This window comes from Antechinus flavipes, chromosome 1 (genome assembly GCF_016432865.1).
Source record: "Antechinus flavipes isolate AdamAnt ecotype Samford, QLD, Australia chromosome 1, AdamAnt_v2, whole genome shotgun sequence".
Classification (NCBI taxonomy): domain Eukaryota; kingdom Metazoa; phylum Chordata; class Mammalia; order Dasyuromorphia; family Dasyuridae; genus Antechinus; species Antechinus flavipes.
Window position 1 is genome coordinate 132,280,282 of NC_067398.1, and position 15,566 is coordinate 132,295,847.

The window sequence follows — 15,566 nt, forward strand, 5'->3', positions numbered from 1 at the left end:
GTAAATTAAAAAAAAAACCAAGTGATAACACAAAGGTTCCCCTTTTTTGTTTTTGTTTTTGTTTTTTTTAATTAGGGATCTTGATAGATGGAAAGAGATCTTGTGTTAGAGAACTTGGGTTCAAATGGAGGCTCTACTATTTACTTCCTTTTTGATCATAGTCTAATCACTTACTTTTTCTGCATCTTCCTGAAAAATGGCAGTATCAGTCTAGATGAGCTCTAAGTTTTTTTTCAGTTCTTGTGATCTTAGTACTATGTTTAAATGTTATAACTAACTGGAAAGTGGGAAGAGCACTAGGAATTGGCTCAGGAGCCATAATTTTTCAACCTCTGTCCTAAAGCAAGACTTTATATGTTACAAGATTGTTGGGTTTTTTTTTCCCAATGCTCCAGTATTTATATAGGCACCTACATACATTCATATATGTGTAAAAAGAAATAGTGTAAAAGTAAATGTAATTCATTTATTCAAACTCAACAATAATATTGTACACTCAATCTTCATGCATTTACATTCACATTTATGGTCTTAACTTCTTAAACAGTGATTTCATGTCAGAATTGATATGCTAAATACGATATGCTAATAGCAGAAGAACATTTCCCTGCCATTACAGAATTCCTAGTTTTTCTAGGTCTCTTCCTCACCAATGATTATTCTGCTTTATGTCTTGAACAAATGAAATAATAAAGTCTCGCACAAGTAATATTTTTCAGGGCCTGTATTTGATTATTCTCATATTTATACAGTCCATTATAGACATAAGATGAATTAAGAAAAAGAGAAAAAATGAAGCCTCTGTTACTGACTAATTGATGAATGCATGAGGAAGTGTTCACCTCAAGTTAGGAAGGAGGAAAGATTAAGTGGTGGTTGATGGTAAAAGGAAGATGGTGAAAATAGCACAACCTATTGGTATTGAGTATGTTGAAATATTTATATGGTGATTCTCCTTTGATTGAAAATTTCTTGTGATTAGATGAAGTATTTATTCTCTTCATTTAATTTCAAGTATTTTTTCCCTCAGAAACTTTTATATTGAAATAAAACATAGCTTTAAAAGGACAGAAGACACATTATCATCACCATGATGATGATGATGATGATGATGTGCTTCAGACTGAAACAAAGCAAGAATCTTGATAATTGGTGAGATATTATTGAGGATAGGAATGTTTTCCGTAATTTCCTACTGCTTAAGTGAATGAATAAGTCATCCTCTGAAACAAGTAAGCATAAGAACATTGGCAATAACTAATGCTTTTTGTCTGGGGTGCAGTGGCTCAGGGAATTGGATTATGTCAAGCTTCATCTGCTGCCTAATGCAATGTAACTTAGGGGATGAGATAAATCACATGCATGACACTGTATTAGGCTTGAAAGATGATCGCTCTTCCAAAGTAATCACAAAGTGAATATTTCAATGCTGTAGATTTCAGGAGGTTATTGAAGTCAAAATTTGTTGCACAAAAATCATTCTGCTTTCACAAATGATGTAAGGAATGATTAGGTTCATGCCCATTCTTTGTAAATAAAGTTAACTTCTTAAAGTTGGCACTCTCTAAAAAACAAACAAACAAAAACAAACTAACTTACATTTGCTTTGTGGTTTTGGGTTTGTTTGTTGTTGCTTTCTTTTAGATTTATAATAGGTACATTTCTTTTGCTCTCACTGGTTATGTTTTTGCATAACATATATGAAAGAAAGAAAACCCAAGGCAGTCATTGTGTTTTAAAAAAGTAGTGATATATCTATCATTTAATAAAAAATTTGTTGATAAAATAAGTTTATTTGTACAAATTAAGAATATTAAAATTCTGATTTATGTTCACTTCCTTATTATAGTATGAAAATTTTAGTAGTCTCTGTTTAGATGAATATTCACATAATCAAATTAGTATAAATTCCAGTCATAATAAAAATGGAAGAAATTAAAGAAATGTCAAATTCTAGAAGTTTATATTTTGAATTCTGTGGAGCAGTGCAAACTGAACTTTAAAAAAAGTTGTAATTTATTTACAAATAAATGTTGTAATTTGTTATATTCTGGTTTGTTTTGTAGCCTACTGTATGTGAACGTGAACTATGTGTATTTGCTTTCCAAACTCTTGGAGTAATGAATGAAGCTGCTGATGAAATAGCAACTGGGGCTCAGGTAAGGATATGTGATGCTAATTATATTCTTAATTTGGTATTAGCAATTTGTACAGTTCTACCATTTCAGAATAACTGATTTATTTTGATGTACAAATGTTGGATTTTTTTAGACAAAGAAGATAAAATCATCCATGATATTTATTGTGGTTTTTTCATAAGTGGCCTAAGGATATTTCCTACCTGTAGTTCACTGATCTCTGAAATAAAGTTCCAGAAATGCAGAAAAAGTTCTTTTATAAACTTTTTTTTTTAAATTCTATTACTTTTGATAAGAAATTAAGGTTTTATTTTAACGTTACTGACAGTTATCAATTTTGAGTTTTAACATATTTTAAATGGTAGTTGGTAAATCTAATTTATAAATCCTTTGAAAATTGTACGAGTTATCTTCTTTATTCATGCTATATTGCACCTGTTTATCCCTAAATCTCTTATAACACAGGCTAAGTCTTTTCTTCTTTCCATCGTTTAAAAAACCACACCATATGATTTTATGTTGTCTCTTCTGACAATGTGTGCAAATCCTGATTACTCATCGCCATAATTAGAAACAGTGTCTTATAAAAACGCATACAGCTAGTAGAGACTCAGGAGACCTGGGTTATAACCTCCACTGTGCCCTTCCTTACCTTGCTTTGGTACCTTAAGTAAGTCAGCCATCATTTCTAGATCTAAGTTTTCACATCTGGAAAATGATGGGATTGGACTAAATATTCTCTAGGTCTTTCTCAGCTCTCTTTTCCAGCAAGCAAGAGCGTGTTTATGATTATTGCCAAAAATTAGTCACCCATGAATCTATTTAGTTTTTTTAAATAACTTTTTATTGACAGAACCCATGCCAGGGTAATTTTTTATAGCATTATCCCTTGCACTCACTTCTGTTCCGATTTTCCTCTCCCTCCCTCCACCCCCTCCCCCAGATGGCAAGCAGTCCTTTACATGTTAAATAGGTTACAGTATATCCTAGATACAATATATGTGTGCAGAACCAAACAGTTTTCTTGTTGCACAGGGAGAACTGGATTCAGAAGGTATAAATAATCTGGGAAGAAAAACAAAAATGCAAGCAGTTTATATTCATTTCCCAGTGTTCTTTCTTTGGGTGTAGTTGCTTCTGTCCATCCTTGATCAATTGAAATTTAGTTTTCTTTGTATGGTAGCTGCTATGTAGATGGATAAACACTAGCCATGAGTTAAAACATTTTAGTAAAAGGGGAAAATGTGATTTGAGTTGCAAAAGTAATCCCCCTTTATTTCTCACTTTTGTTTTAAATTTTTAGTTTTTTAAGGAACAAAATTCTCTTCTTGGTACAATATATTTTAAAGCATATTAAGTGATTAGGCTAATTTGTCACTGTTTTTGCTATCATTGCACATAATTGATTTAGACATTTAAGATCATACCTTCTCTTTTTAATCCTTTTATTTTTCAGAGCAAAAAGTTATCTTCCCCTCTATCTCTACTCCAAAATTGTGATATTAGTTCACATTCATGATGAGATCTGGAAACATATAAAATATTTTAGATTGTGATGCATCTATTTTTCCATCTAAGAGTGGAAAAGAAAAAAAATCACAGCTAGTATTTTGAAAATCACGTCTGCTTTTGAAAAATCTATTTTTCATAACTGCTAAAATTTATCAAAAAGAACAAAAAAATTAGCTGACCCAATTCCAACAGTCTTAATTATACTAAAAATGTCTTTTTTAAAGTTTGCTTTATCTGTTATATTATCATCTCATGCCTAAGGCCTTGCTAATTAATTCAACTATCTTTTAAAATTCTGAATGTTCTGTTAAAATCTCAAAAAGTTTAGGTTCATGAATGTTCTGTGAATACACAGAATCTAGAAGCCAGATTCTTATTAGAAAACACCATTTTGCATCATTGTAGAAAGTGCCCCTTCCCCCATACCCACATTTAAAAATCTTTTTTTTTTTTTAATCTTTAAAAAGGAGTTTCTTGGATTCCTTTTTTTTTTTTTTTTTGAGGTCAAATTTCCTCAATAGATTTTTGAGGGGGGGCATTTAATTTGGCCACTTTAAGTCTAAGCTTATGCTGTTAGCATCAGATGAAATGTAACAAATATTTTTGATGGTGAAATATGCAGCACAAAGCATCCTGGGATGTGTCAAAGGACAAGGAACTCAGATTTCTTCAAATGCAAGAAGATGAGGATACTAGTATCAAATTAAGTGATGTGCCTAAGGTCACAAAAGTAGTAAGTGGCTGAGCTTGATATACTGTTTCATTCAAATGATGAATTCATTTCAAATTTACCACTCTTTCCATACTAATTGCAATTGTCTTGAGATACCTAGAAGCTGAAAATAAAGGTTTTCTGAAATCTTCACCTAAAAAAAAAAAAAAAAAAAACCTTTTCAATGATATTTATTATTTTTGTTTTTCAATTTTATCCTCAAAAATATTGCCCTATACCACCGTGGCTGATCTTGGCAGACTATTTGGTAATTAATGTCAGGAGATGTGAAGGAAAAATAAAGACTTCTTATTTATTTTTATTCATCTATGTGGCACAGTGGATAGAGTGTCAAACTTTTAGTCAGGAAGACTTACCTTTCCTGAGTTCAACTGCGACCTCAGATAGTTATTAGTTCTTTAACCCTAAACAAATCACTTTAAATTGTTTTCCTCAGTTTTCTCATCTGTAAAATGAGCCAGAGAAGGAAATGGAAAATTATTCCAGTGTCTTTGCCAAGAAAAACTCAATTTGAGTTACACAGAGCTGGACATGACTGAAAATAACTGAACAACAATTTATTTTTAAATTTGGGCAGAGTTTTTGCCTCTTCTACCCTGCTTCCAAGGTGCAGACCATATATTATAATATTATCACAAACATAAGTTTTCCAATCAGAAGATTTAGCATTAATACCCCAACCTCTAATCTTTTTGATCAATTCTAAATGTTACATTTCAGTAGGCATAACTGTGAGCATTATGTAAATTTTTTTGTTTACAAAAACAAACTAACTAGGAAGCTTCAAAATGAACTGATACAAGTGAGGCTATGAGAAAAAAGAAAAAAAAAATTTCTTGAAGTATTTGTTAAAGGAATGGCTTGTTGAAAGCGTACTGAAACAAAAGAATTAACTATTTACAATTCTAGGTGGTAGATCTGCTTGTGTCTATGTGTCGATCTGCCTTGGAATCTCCCAGGAAAGTGGTTATTTTTGAGCCATATCCATCTGTGGTAGATCCTAATGATCCTCAAATGCTGGCCTTCAATCCTAGGGTAAGTAATGACTCTCTTAGAGACTTCCTAGATGAGACTTGTAGAGTTTTACAAATCCTAGTTGCCTTTGAGATCAAATATACCAATATTCTTCCAATTTTTACAAGGAGAAGATCACACAACTATGTTGTAATAAAACTGATAACCTAGGGGGCAAAAATATATACAATACACTTTTCAGTTTGCTTTACATTGTTAAAATTTTCTTCATTGCTTTCTCAGTATAGACCATCAACTAAATCATAAATCAAGCCTTGATTTGTCGTGTTTGCCATTTCTGAGGTCTAGATGCTCACAATGAAACTTTACCAATTAGCTCTTATGAGCAGCTGCTACAAGATGGCTTAGGATGCCCTTGAATCAAGATTCCAGATTGAAAGAATTCAATATTCTTTCTACTATACAAAAGCCTAGCAGTATTTTAGATTTTTTTTTAGATCAGCCTACTTAAATCCTTAGGCATAAGGATGCCTTCTTCCTGTAATTCTTTCCCAAAGAACCTAACTGTTCCTTTCAATTGTTTATTCCCACTTCCAGGACATCATGCATGCCATTCATTTCTGGTTACTTGTTTTCCTTCCTTCTTTCAAAACCTCATTAAAAACATCTTGAACTTTGTGAATCCAGACCTATTTATTGCCCTTCAAATCAAGTTATGTCCTTTTTGTACTTTAATAAATTGTGGCAGGATTAATTTGCCATTGCTTTTGTGGATACAACAAGGACCCACATTTTTCATGAGTAGTTGACTTCTTAATACATTTCAGTTTACAAGAAGTAATATCCTTTATTCCTTCCTTTTTTCTGTTTTCCATGTTTAGGTAGAGTAGGATCTCCTACAAAATGAATCTTAGATAAGTAGTGAACTGTCTAATTGATTGGAAGGGGATCTGTGGGCTTAGACTGGAAGCTTCAGTATCAAACCATATGCTCTTTTAGGGCTTGATTTCTTATGTTACAGAGGAGCTAAGTATTTCTTGCTTCCTCTTAGTAGTCATTCTGAAATTGTAGAACTATTTGGAAAGCTTTTCTGCCATCCATTCCTTGACAATCAGTTGTAATGATGGGCACTCTTGCATATATTTTAATTATGTTTGAAACCAAATGACAAATTGAGCATATAATTTCATTTATATAATTGTTAGAGTTCTGTCTAACACTCATTTAATTTGAAAGATATGTCTTAAAATGTATGTCTTGTCATGGATATCAGTGTTTCAAGTGTATTCTCTTTATTGTATCCAGGATGATCAAAGGTTATTGTGGCGGGAAAAATCCAAGCATCAGGACTTGGTATTTTGAATTTGATTTGTATCATCATTTTTCTTTTCTTCCCACTCAGTGCTATAGTAATAGCTCCCAAATAAGTAAAACAGTAACAGTTAAGGCTACTGCAATAGAGAAACGAATATTATTTTTCATGGATCAACCAAAGGAACATTCTCACATCTCATAATAGTAGCAGCTTATTATTCTGTTTTCTTCCAGCTCATTCAAAGTTCATGTAGTTTCAGGTACAATTTTGTCCTTTTGTGGGGGAGGGGAAATAATTTATTAAGCACCTACTGTGTGCCAGGGATTCTTCCATGTGCTGGGATTACAGAAACAAAAATGAAACTATTTTGGTTCTCAAAAAACTCATGTCTATTGAGAAGATGATATATGCTTTTGTGAGAATTGTATTTAGAATGAATCAAGTCAAATCAACCTAAAACAAACCAAAATATATTAAATAGAAGAAAGGGAAAGAAAGCAGGCCCTAGAATTTACTGGGAATCAGGTTAAATAAAAAGGTTTCATATCATAGTGATTAAGGTGGGTTTTGAGGTAAAGAAGAGTTTGTGTGAAAGGGGGTGCAGTATATTCAGGGAATGATTGAAAAAGCATGCTGAGACACAGAGATAATAGATACAATGCTTTATGTGAGAATCAGAGAGAAAGCTTGTCTGGTTTGCTTGCGGCATACAGGAATAGGAATCATGTACAACAAAGTTGGAGAGCTAAGTTGTAAATGGCCTGAAAAGTCAAACAGAGGATTTTATATCCTGGAGGTAATAGGAAGAGATCAGAGTTAATTGAGTAAGTTTTCAGATTTATAATTAAGGAAGATCATTTTTTGCTAAATGTATAAAGAATGGATTGGAGAGGTGGAGGATGGGGAAGTATAGATTTAAGACAGACAGACCTATTCAGAGACTATTGCAATAGGCCTAATTAGAAGTAATGAGGATGTGAACTGAAGTGATGTCTGTGTGTACAGTGAGAAGGGAATGAATACAAGAGATTTTGTGGAACAAGAAATGGCAGTATTTGGCAAGTGACCAGATATGTCATAAGTTAACATATGAGAATAAGTTAAAGAATCAAGGATAATACTAAGATTTTATTCCCCAGAAACTGGAAGGATCATCATATTTTTGATAAAAATAGGGATATTCATTTTTAGGAAAGATGAATTCTGTTTTAGGCACATTGAATTTGAGGTATCTAAGGATGTCCAGTTTAAAATGATTATGATGGGTCAGAAAAGAAATGGCCTGGATAGATAGAGCCATATGCATTGAAAAAATAATCAAATCCGTGGGAGTTGGTGAAGTCATTAGGTTAGAGAATGGAGACAGAGAAGGAATTATGACCCAGGGCAGATCCTCAGTTAGAAAATAGAATGAGACATTGAAAACTAGTGGGCTGCTATAGAAAGATAATCAGAAATCAGAGTGTCACAAAAATGCAGCAAAAAGCAAGTATCTAGGAGAAAAGGATGATCAACAGTAGGAAAGGATGAGAAGTTGAAAAGAATGAGCTGAGTCAGAAAAATCTCCACTAGATTTGATAATTAAGACAGAGCAATTTATTTTGAGTGATGAAGCTGGAAGCTAGTAGATTGAGAAGTGAGGGAGGGGAAAGAAATAGAGGCAATGAGTGTTGACATATTCTTTTTTGGAGTTTGATTGTGAAAGGGAGAAGAGATGTCAGATAGTATGGCATAGTTAAGATACCCTAAAAATCAAACATTTGAAGCTGCAGAAAGAAAGAAAAGAGATAAGAAGAGATTACAATAAACACAACAGGAGAGAGGTTTAAGGATCAATCTGGTTGAGAGACAATGAAAAATTCTATCAAGAGCATTTCACCTTGGCAAGAACAAGGGTTGCTTCATTATCACTAAAAGAGAAATTAAAATGTAAAAATGTGAACTTTAAAAAAATTAAATGTATATTTTAATTAGCAAGTATTTATTTTCTAATCACCTCCCTTCTATAGTGAAAACCACAAAAAAGAAAAGAAAAACCCTTATATACATAAGCAAGCTAAACAATTTCCCCATATTAGTCATATCTTTAAAAAAATCTATGTCTCAATCTGATTATTAATTTTTATCATCAGTATTCAGGAATCAAAGTTTGTGATGATTAGAGTTTTAAATCTTTTAAAGTTTGTTTTGACAATGTTGTTGGAGAACCATTATCTTCTGATTTACCCTCGTTAAATTTTTGCATGTGGAGAGGAGATTCTAAATCAAGAAATGCTGGCCTTCATAGGTCTGTAAGTTAATAACGTGTATATTTTCATTTTAACAGAAGAAAAACTATGACCGAGTAATGAAAGCATTGGATAGTATTACATCTATTAGAGAAATGACCCAGGTAAGTAAGTGTGTTACATTGCTGTTTTTATTGTCATCATTTGTTTTTTGCAATTCAGTTATATTGGGTAGCACTTTTAAAATTTATTTGCATTTGGATCATGGCCTCTGAGATATTCCTAAAGAAAAATAGGAATAAAAGCTTAATGATTGCTTCTCATCAGGAAATTTTATTACTGTGTGATATTACTGGATTAGATATGTTATTATCACCATCTTTTATGAAAAGTAAATAACACTGTTATGGTAGGATTATGCTATATAGAAAACATACTGGTTTTGTGACCATTAAGAAGCTAGAGATCAGGGACAGCATTATTGTCTTTAAAATTCTTCCCTGCAGCTTCTGTAGTAGTATATTGCACAAGGTTAAGTAAATGATTTTTAGTAATGAAAATGACTTTGCTATAACTGTATATTTATATTATAGCCTAGACCCCAGGCATTCTTGGTTTTTATAAATAGCTGCAAAGTTTGATTCTGCCATCAGACCTTTGCCAAAAATGGCTGGTTCTTTTCTGGGTCACATATAAGCTATTTTAAATGGGAGGCAATGTCGACTGATGAGCATTCAACTAAGGAATCTAGAGACTAGAGTTGTATAACTGGCTCCCTCAGTGACCTACCTGCTCTGTGACCTTGGCAAGTTATTTAATATCTTGATGTCACTATCTCTTCAATGTGAAGATGAAAATAGTAGTGTTCTTTTCCCCCCAGTGCTTTAGAGAAGTAGTTTTTATTGTGTCGTATCTGCAGAATTTTTGAGCTAAATGTATAACTCCATAATCCATGCTAAATATATAATTCTGTAATTCCCAGTTGTCTAAGGGAGAATTCCACTTAAGTTAAATTCTCTAAATATTTTTTCATTGAATATAGTAACTTGTATATGGCTTCATTGGTATTATTTGAGAGAAAATGACAAAGTGCTGATGTCAGAAATGGGGAGGAAGGGGAATAGTGAAATTTCTATTCAATTTTTTTACAGAAAATCCAAGACTCGAGCAAATACCATCAGATATGAACATTGATTGTAGTTATAAAATGTTCTCTTTCATTCTAATTTTATAGTATCATTTAAGCTTGGGGAGAAATTTCTAGAACAAATTTGGTTGTTACCAAGACAAGTCTGTAAATTTTGAATCTAAATTAATGGCAAGAAATCTGTGCATTAACCTTATAATAAATGGCTGGCATTTCTTTAGTTAGACATGTATTAGATACTTTAAAAAATAGATTGCTTAAGAGAAATCAAGAAGAATTATTATCTTTCATAGGCACCATATTTGGAAATCAAGAAACAGATGGATAAACAGGACCCCCTTGCTCATCCTCTATTGCAATGGTATTGTTCTTTTTAATAAAAATGTAGACTGTGGCCTTATTCTGCCTGCTTTTAAGGGAGGAAAAAAATGCATGTCTCTTTTGTTTTAAACTTGCAATACTAAGATTCTCCTAGAAGCTTATGAGCCCCGAAGATTATATAAGCCTTTAATGACTCTCATTTTAATTAAAAGTTCTACATCACTGGGAAAAGACTACACTGTGACTTGCATTGCAAAGATATGCAGTCCATTTAATTGCTGTTTGTCCATAGTAAAAAACCTTGCTTAACAGGATTACACAGGTAATGAGCTGTTTTGCTTAATTTAATTTTCTGGTTAAGTGAGGATTAAGCTGAAAAGTCACTTGTTTCAATATTTTAGGTTTAAAAATCTTCCTAAAATGCATTAGTACCTTTTCTAACCTTAGTACATCTTTCTTATGTAGTTGAAGATGTTGTGTGCTTCAAGATCTCCCCCTGCCTTTTTTTTTGGAAGGTCTGCAAAATGAGTCCTGTATATTGTGGTAATTTTTAGAAAGAGTTCAGAGACCGAAATGAATGTTTCCTGAGCCCAGAACACAAGCCTCACTTTCCCCCCCCCTTATCATCCTTAATATTGCTTTGTGCTTTTCATCACTTGCCCCTTTTTCATAAGAATGAAAGATAGGATTAACTGAGATGTGCCTAATTGTTCAACAACATAGAATGGTTAAGAAATTGGATCCCAGTACTTGCTGTTCAATCCTGTTTGAAAATTGTTTTTCCTCTGAATACTCTCTACCAGAGATTTTGAGCTGTTCTAGAACATGATTACAAAAGTAATTGCCACAACTGTTTTTACATGTAATTGGGAAAAAAATACTCAATAAAATAAATGCAAAAATAATAGCCACAAGCCACAAAGAGTGGAATTTTCTATATTTGAAATTTTATTTAAAAAAGAAAAGATCCTGCTCTATTAAAATTCTGTTTGGTTGCCTATAAAGACCACCTTAGTCCTGCCTTTGTCATTAAAGGATAAATCTTATTTTTCAGAGAGTCTATTTAGTTGAAATCAGTTTAGTCAAGTTTTCCCCCCTATGGAATTAATTGAAATAGAGAAAGCTCTTGACAAAAAATAGGCTTGGAAAACCTATCATTTAAAATCAGTCTAGCTGTGTGATCATGGGAAAGTCATTTAAGCTCTCTGTACTTCCATTCCCTCATCTGTAAATTAGTGATACTAGATTGTAAAACTGCCTCCTAGAGTTCCATGAAAATGAAATTAGTTACCTGTAGCAAAATACATGTGTGTGAACAATTGTTAGTATTATGACTCACAATGTCCATAAGTAAACTAAAACTATGTATGGATATGCACACTATATACATGTGTATATGTCTATATGTACATATATATGTGTGCATATTTATGTATATATATACATATATATATACATATGTGTGTATTTTATATATACATATATATATATATATATACACACACACAATTTTTCATCATTGGAACAGTCTTTTTTAGTAGATGCTTATACAATCTTTGAAGAGTCTATAATTTTATCAGAATGAAATGATTCCTTCTGCCTAATCAGATCACAATCCATCTGTAATTGTAAGCAGATAAATTTTAGGGAGTTCATGGAGACTCAGAAGTATTGAATAATTGGTATAAGTTTAAACAGTAAAAATTAGAGGGAAATTTGGATCCATATCTTCCTCAGTCTGATTCTTTATTTATACACACACATACACATACATAAATATATCATCTACTATATCCCATGCCACATCCTTATGTCATAAGAGTATGTTGAAAAGGGAAAGTGCATCATTTTTTCTTTCCCCTTGTGTCACAGATTATTTAATATTCTTCTACCTTCTTCCACTTGACATTCAGTGCTTTATTCACTTCTCTAACAGAAGAGATACTGACCCTTTTGTTTTCTAAAGTTTTTTACTCCTTAATGATAATATTTATATTTTACACATTTTCAAATATACTTTTACATATTTTAAAAAGTATTTTCATTTTCTAATTGGCTCCATTGATGATTATAATAATTTCATTTACAAAGTATTTGAGTAAGTACCTTTAGCATTTTTTATAACTGACAACATATATTTTCCTTTGTTTTCTATTAGGGGTCTCACTTTAAAAATCAATCTTTCTTGAAAAAATAGGAAGTGTAGATAGTCTTATCATATTATGTTGATGATAATTGTTTAAAACATATCCTAGAAATGTTCTTTTCACAAGATGATTATTAAAATTTTTTTGAGATTTGATTTTTATATTTATTCCAGCCAGTTTGCAATACCAACTTAAAAGTTAAATTCTTTTTAGATTTGTTTTAGGACACAAAAGAAAATAGTATAGAATTAAATAAAATGATTACAAAATCTTTGGCACAGCGAGCATAAGCTTTAATCTCTCGTTTCCTAAGAAAAAAGCATTTTTTGCATATTTGTGGCTGATGAATCATTTTAATTTCAGGGTTATTTCAAGTAATAGGTCGCATATTGTGAAACTGCCAGTTAACCGGGTAAGTTTTTTTTTTTTTTTTACCCATTCATATGCTTGTCTTTTAAATTAGAGAGATACTTTTAAGATCATAGGACTCGTTTATGATTCTCAGACAATGTCATAAGGTTCCTGAAATTCAGACAACTAGAGATAGAAGAACTAAATAATATTTCTTAGCTGTGTAAATTGCTTTTTTATTTATTGTACCAAAAACTCCTAAATGTTAAATGCAAATAGAGGGCATTTTATCTTGATATTATAAATAAGTCAATCAATATCACATCATTTGAGTATTCAACATTATTATCATCACTTAGAGTATACATAGAAAAATTTATTTGTTTTCTACTTTGTTTTTTTTTTTTTTTTTTTTTTTTTTATATTCCCCTAATATCTTTTTTCTGCCTATGTTGACAACAGGTTAGAACCATAGAAGTGAATGTCTAAATGAAATTCCTGACTCTGCTCTTTCTCCCTATGCAAAGTGGGAAAATTTTTTGTTGTTGTTTTTATCATGTGAACTGGTAGATAAGGAGGAAGTAGCTTCTGACTACTTTCTTCTTATCTCTTTCTTTCTCCTTTTCTCCCTCCATCTCGCTTATCCTTATCTCTGTCTCTCTCTGTCTCTGTTTCTCTTTGTCTCTGTCTCTCCCTCTTCCTCCCCCTCTCCTTCTTTCTCTCCTTCTTCCTTTCTCTCTCCCTCTCTCTCTCCGTCTCCCTTCCCCCCCCTCTCTCTCTCTCTCTATTCCTTTCCCTCTCTCCCTCTCCTTCTCTTCCTCTCTGTCTCTTTCTCTCTCTTCCTCCCTCTCCCTTTCCCTCTCCCTCTCTCTTCCTCCCTCTCCCTTTCCCTCTCCCTCTCCTCTATCTCTCTCTCTCACTCCCTCTTCTTTTCCCTCTTCCTCTCCCTCTCCCTCTCTCTCTCCTTCCCTATTTACTTACCTAGTTATCTACCTAATTATATACCTTAATTATTTGGGTAGCAATCCTTTTCGATTACTTGATGGATTCTTTAAGTAGGATGCTGTTCTAGGAAAGAGAAAATTGGAACCAAGAAGGCTTATTAGAACCAAAAGGCAAATATTAATGGATATGTTCAATTTGTGAATTATGAATTTCATAGATCATCGATTGTGAACATTTTAAAATCTTGAACTGGATTTTTTTTGCTATCTAGTATATTTCTAGACCATATAGCTACTGCAATGATATTAGTTAGTATTTCTCAGGAAACTGAACCTAATAAACCAAAGAAAAAAACTTAATTAGAAATGTTCAGTATTCAAACAAAATTTTATAATGTGTTTCAAACACATATAAATGATTTGGAATTATTGGCACATTTGTTCTTTTCCTAGTGCTCTTCTAGCACTTTTTTTATCATTCCTATCAAGAATTCAATGCAATTTGTCTGCCATAGCATTTTCAGGCATTTGAATCAGTCTATTAATCAGATTGGCTTCAAATGACTTGAGGTAGATCCTGGGTAATGGGGTTCTATTGGAACCAGCGAGATCTGAGTGAGTCTTCAACCTTGGAAATATGTTCAACCTGACACTTTTCCATTTGTCATATTTTATTTAACAGCAATTGAAGTTCATGCACACTCCCCATCAATTCCTCCTTCTCAGCAGTCCACCAGCCAAAGAATCCCATTTTAGAGCTGCTAAAAAACTTTTTGGAAGTACCTTTGCATTTCAGTGAGTATGATTTAAAAGTACATGTAATGTTGGGTTTCTGTGTAAGAGTTTTTGATGAGTACAGGAGAAGGAAATATTTAATTCCCAAGAGCTGTTTGGACATTTCAAGTAGCTAGCAAGTGAATGATTAAGTTGCAAATTTTGTTTAGATAGCATGACTTCCAACACTGTGTGTTTGGTTTTTTCCCCCTCCATTTTTAGTGGTTCCCACATTGAAAACTGGCACTCCATCCTGAGGAATGGCTTGGTTGTTGCTTCAAATACACGGCTACAGGTAAAATTTTTTTTTGTTTATGACAGATGATGCCAAAAAAGTGTAGCCATTTTTTTCTCTTGCAATGGTATGTAGTCTTACAATATGCATGTCTACTAATCATTTAAGTTAGAGGGTGATTCTTGCTAGGTAATCTTGTAGGTAACAGAAAGTCCTATTCTGTTATTCAAATGGGAGAAGACCATATATGGAAAGGGTTTTTTTTTAATTCCAATAGACATAATTATATATGCTTTATTTGTAGTTATAAAGTGTTTTTGTTTATCTTTGTGTGTTATTAAAAGAAGGAAAGAACACCAGAGAACTCATTAAGTACTGTTTTTATCTCTGATTTGTAGAATTACTTTCAGGGATGTTGACAAAATTGAGACAAGCAACCTCACTTCCTTCTGGTCTCCACCTTCATATTTTCCTTATAGTGGCATTTCACTGCTACATTGCTAATTGACTTTCACCTAAAAGTAGGTGAGGTCAATTTAGTTTTTAAAAAAAAGATTGTCAAAAATGTTTCTGATTTTTCTCTGACCAAATTTTATATGAAGGATGACAAATAATGTTGAAATAAATCAACCAGTTAGAAGCATTTAGAAGTCAACTACAATATATCAAGCACTATGCTAGGCTCCAGGATTACAAATAGAACTTTAAAAAAAATTCAGAGTCTAAAAAATTTCTGGGAAACATAT

The 15,566-nt window shown here is 32.4% G+C and overlaps 1 protein-coding gene across 1 annotated transcript in view; it reads left to right on the plus strand.

The window, feature by feature from the left end:
* Window positions 1-15,566, plus strand: part of PARP8 (poly(ADP-ribose) polymerase family member 8) — a 217,234-nt gene that overhangs the window by 171,758 nt on the left and 29,910 nt on the right. The window contains exons 15-21 of the mRNA XM_051990612.1: window positions 2,067-2,159; window positions 5,293-5,418; window positions 9,000-9,065; window positions 10,342-10,409; window positions 12,880-12,928; window positions 14,494-14,606; window positions 14,808-14,880. Coding sequence (XP_051846572.1) covers window positions 2,067-2,159; window positions 5,293-5,418; window positions 9,000-9,065; window positions 10,342-10,409; window positions 12,880-12,928; window positions 14,494-14,606; window positions 14,808-14,880 — 588 coding nt within the window. The remainder of the gene's footprint in view (window positions 1-2,066; window positions 2,160-5,292; window positions 5,419-8,999; window positions 9,066-10,341; window positions 10,410-12,879; window positions 12,929-14,493; window positions 14,607-14,807; window positions 14,881-15,566) is intronic.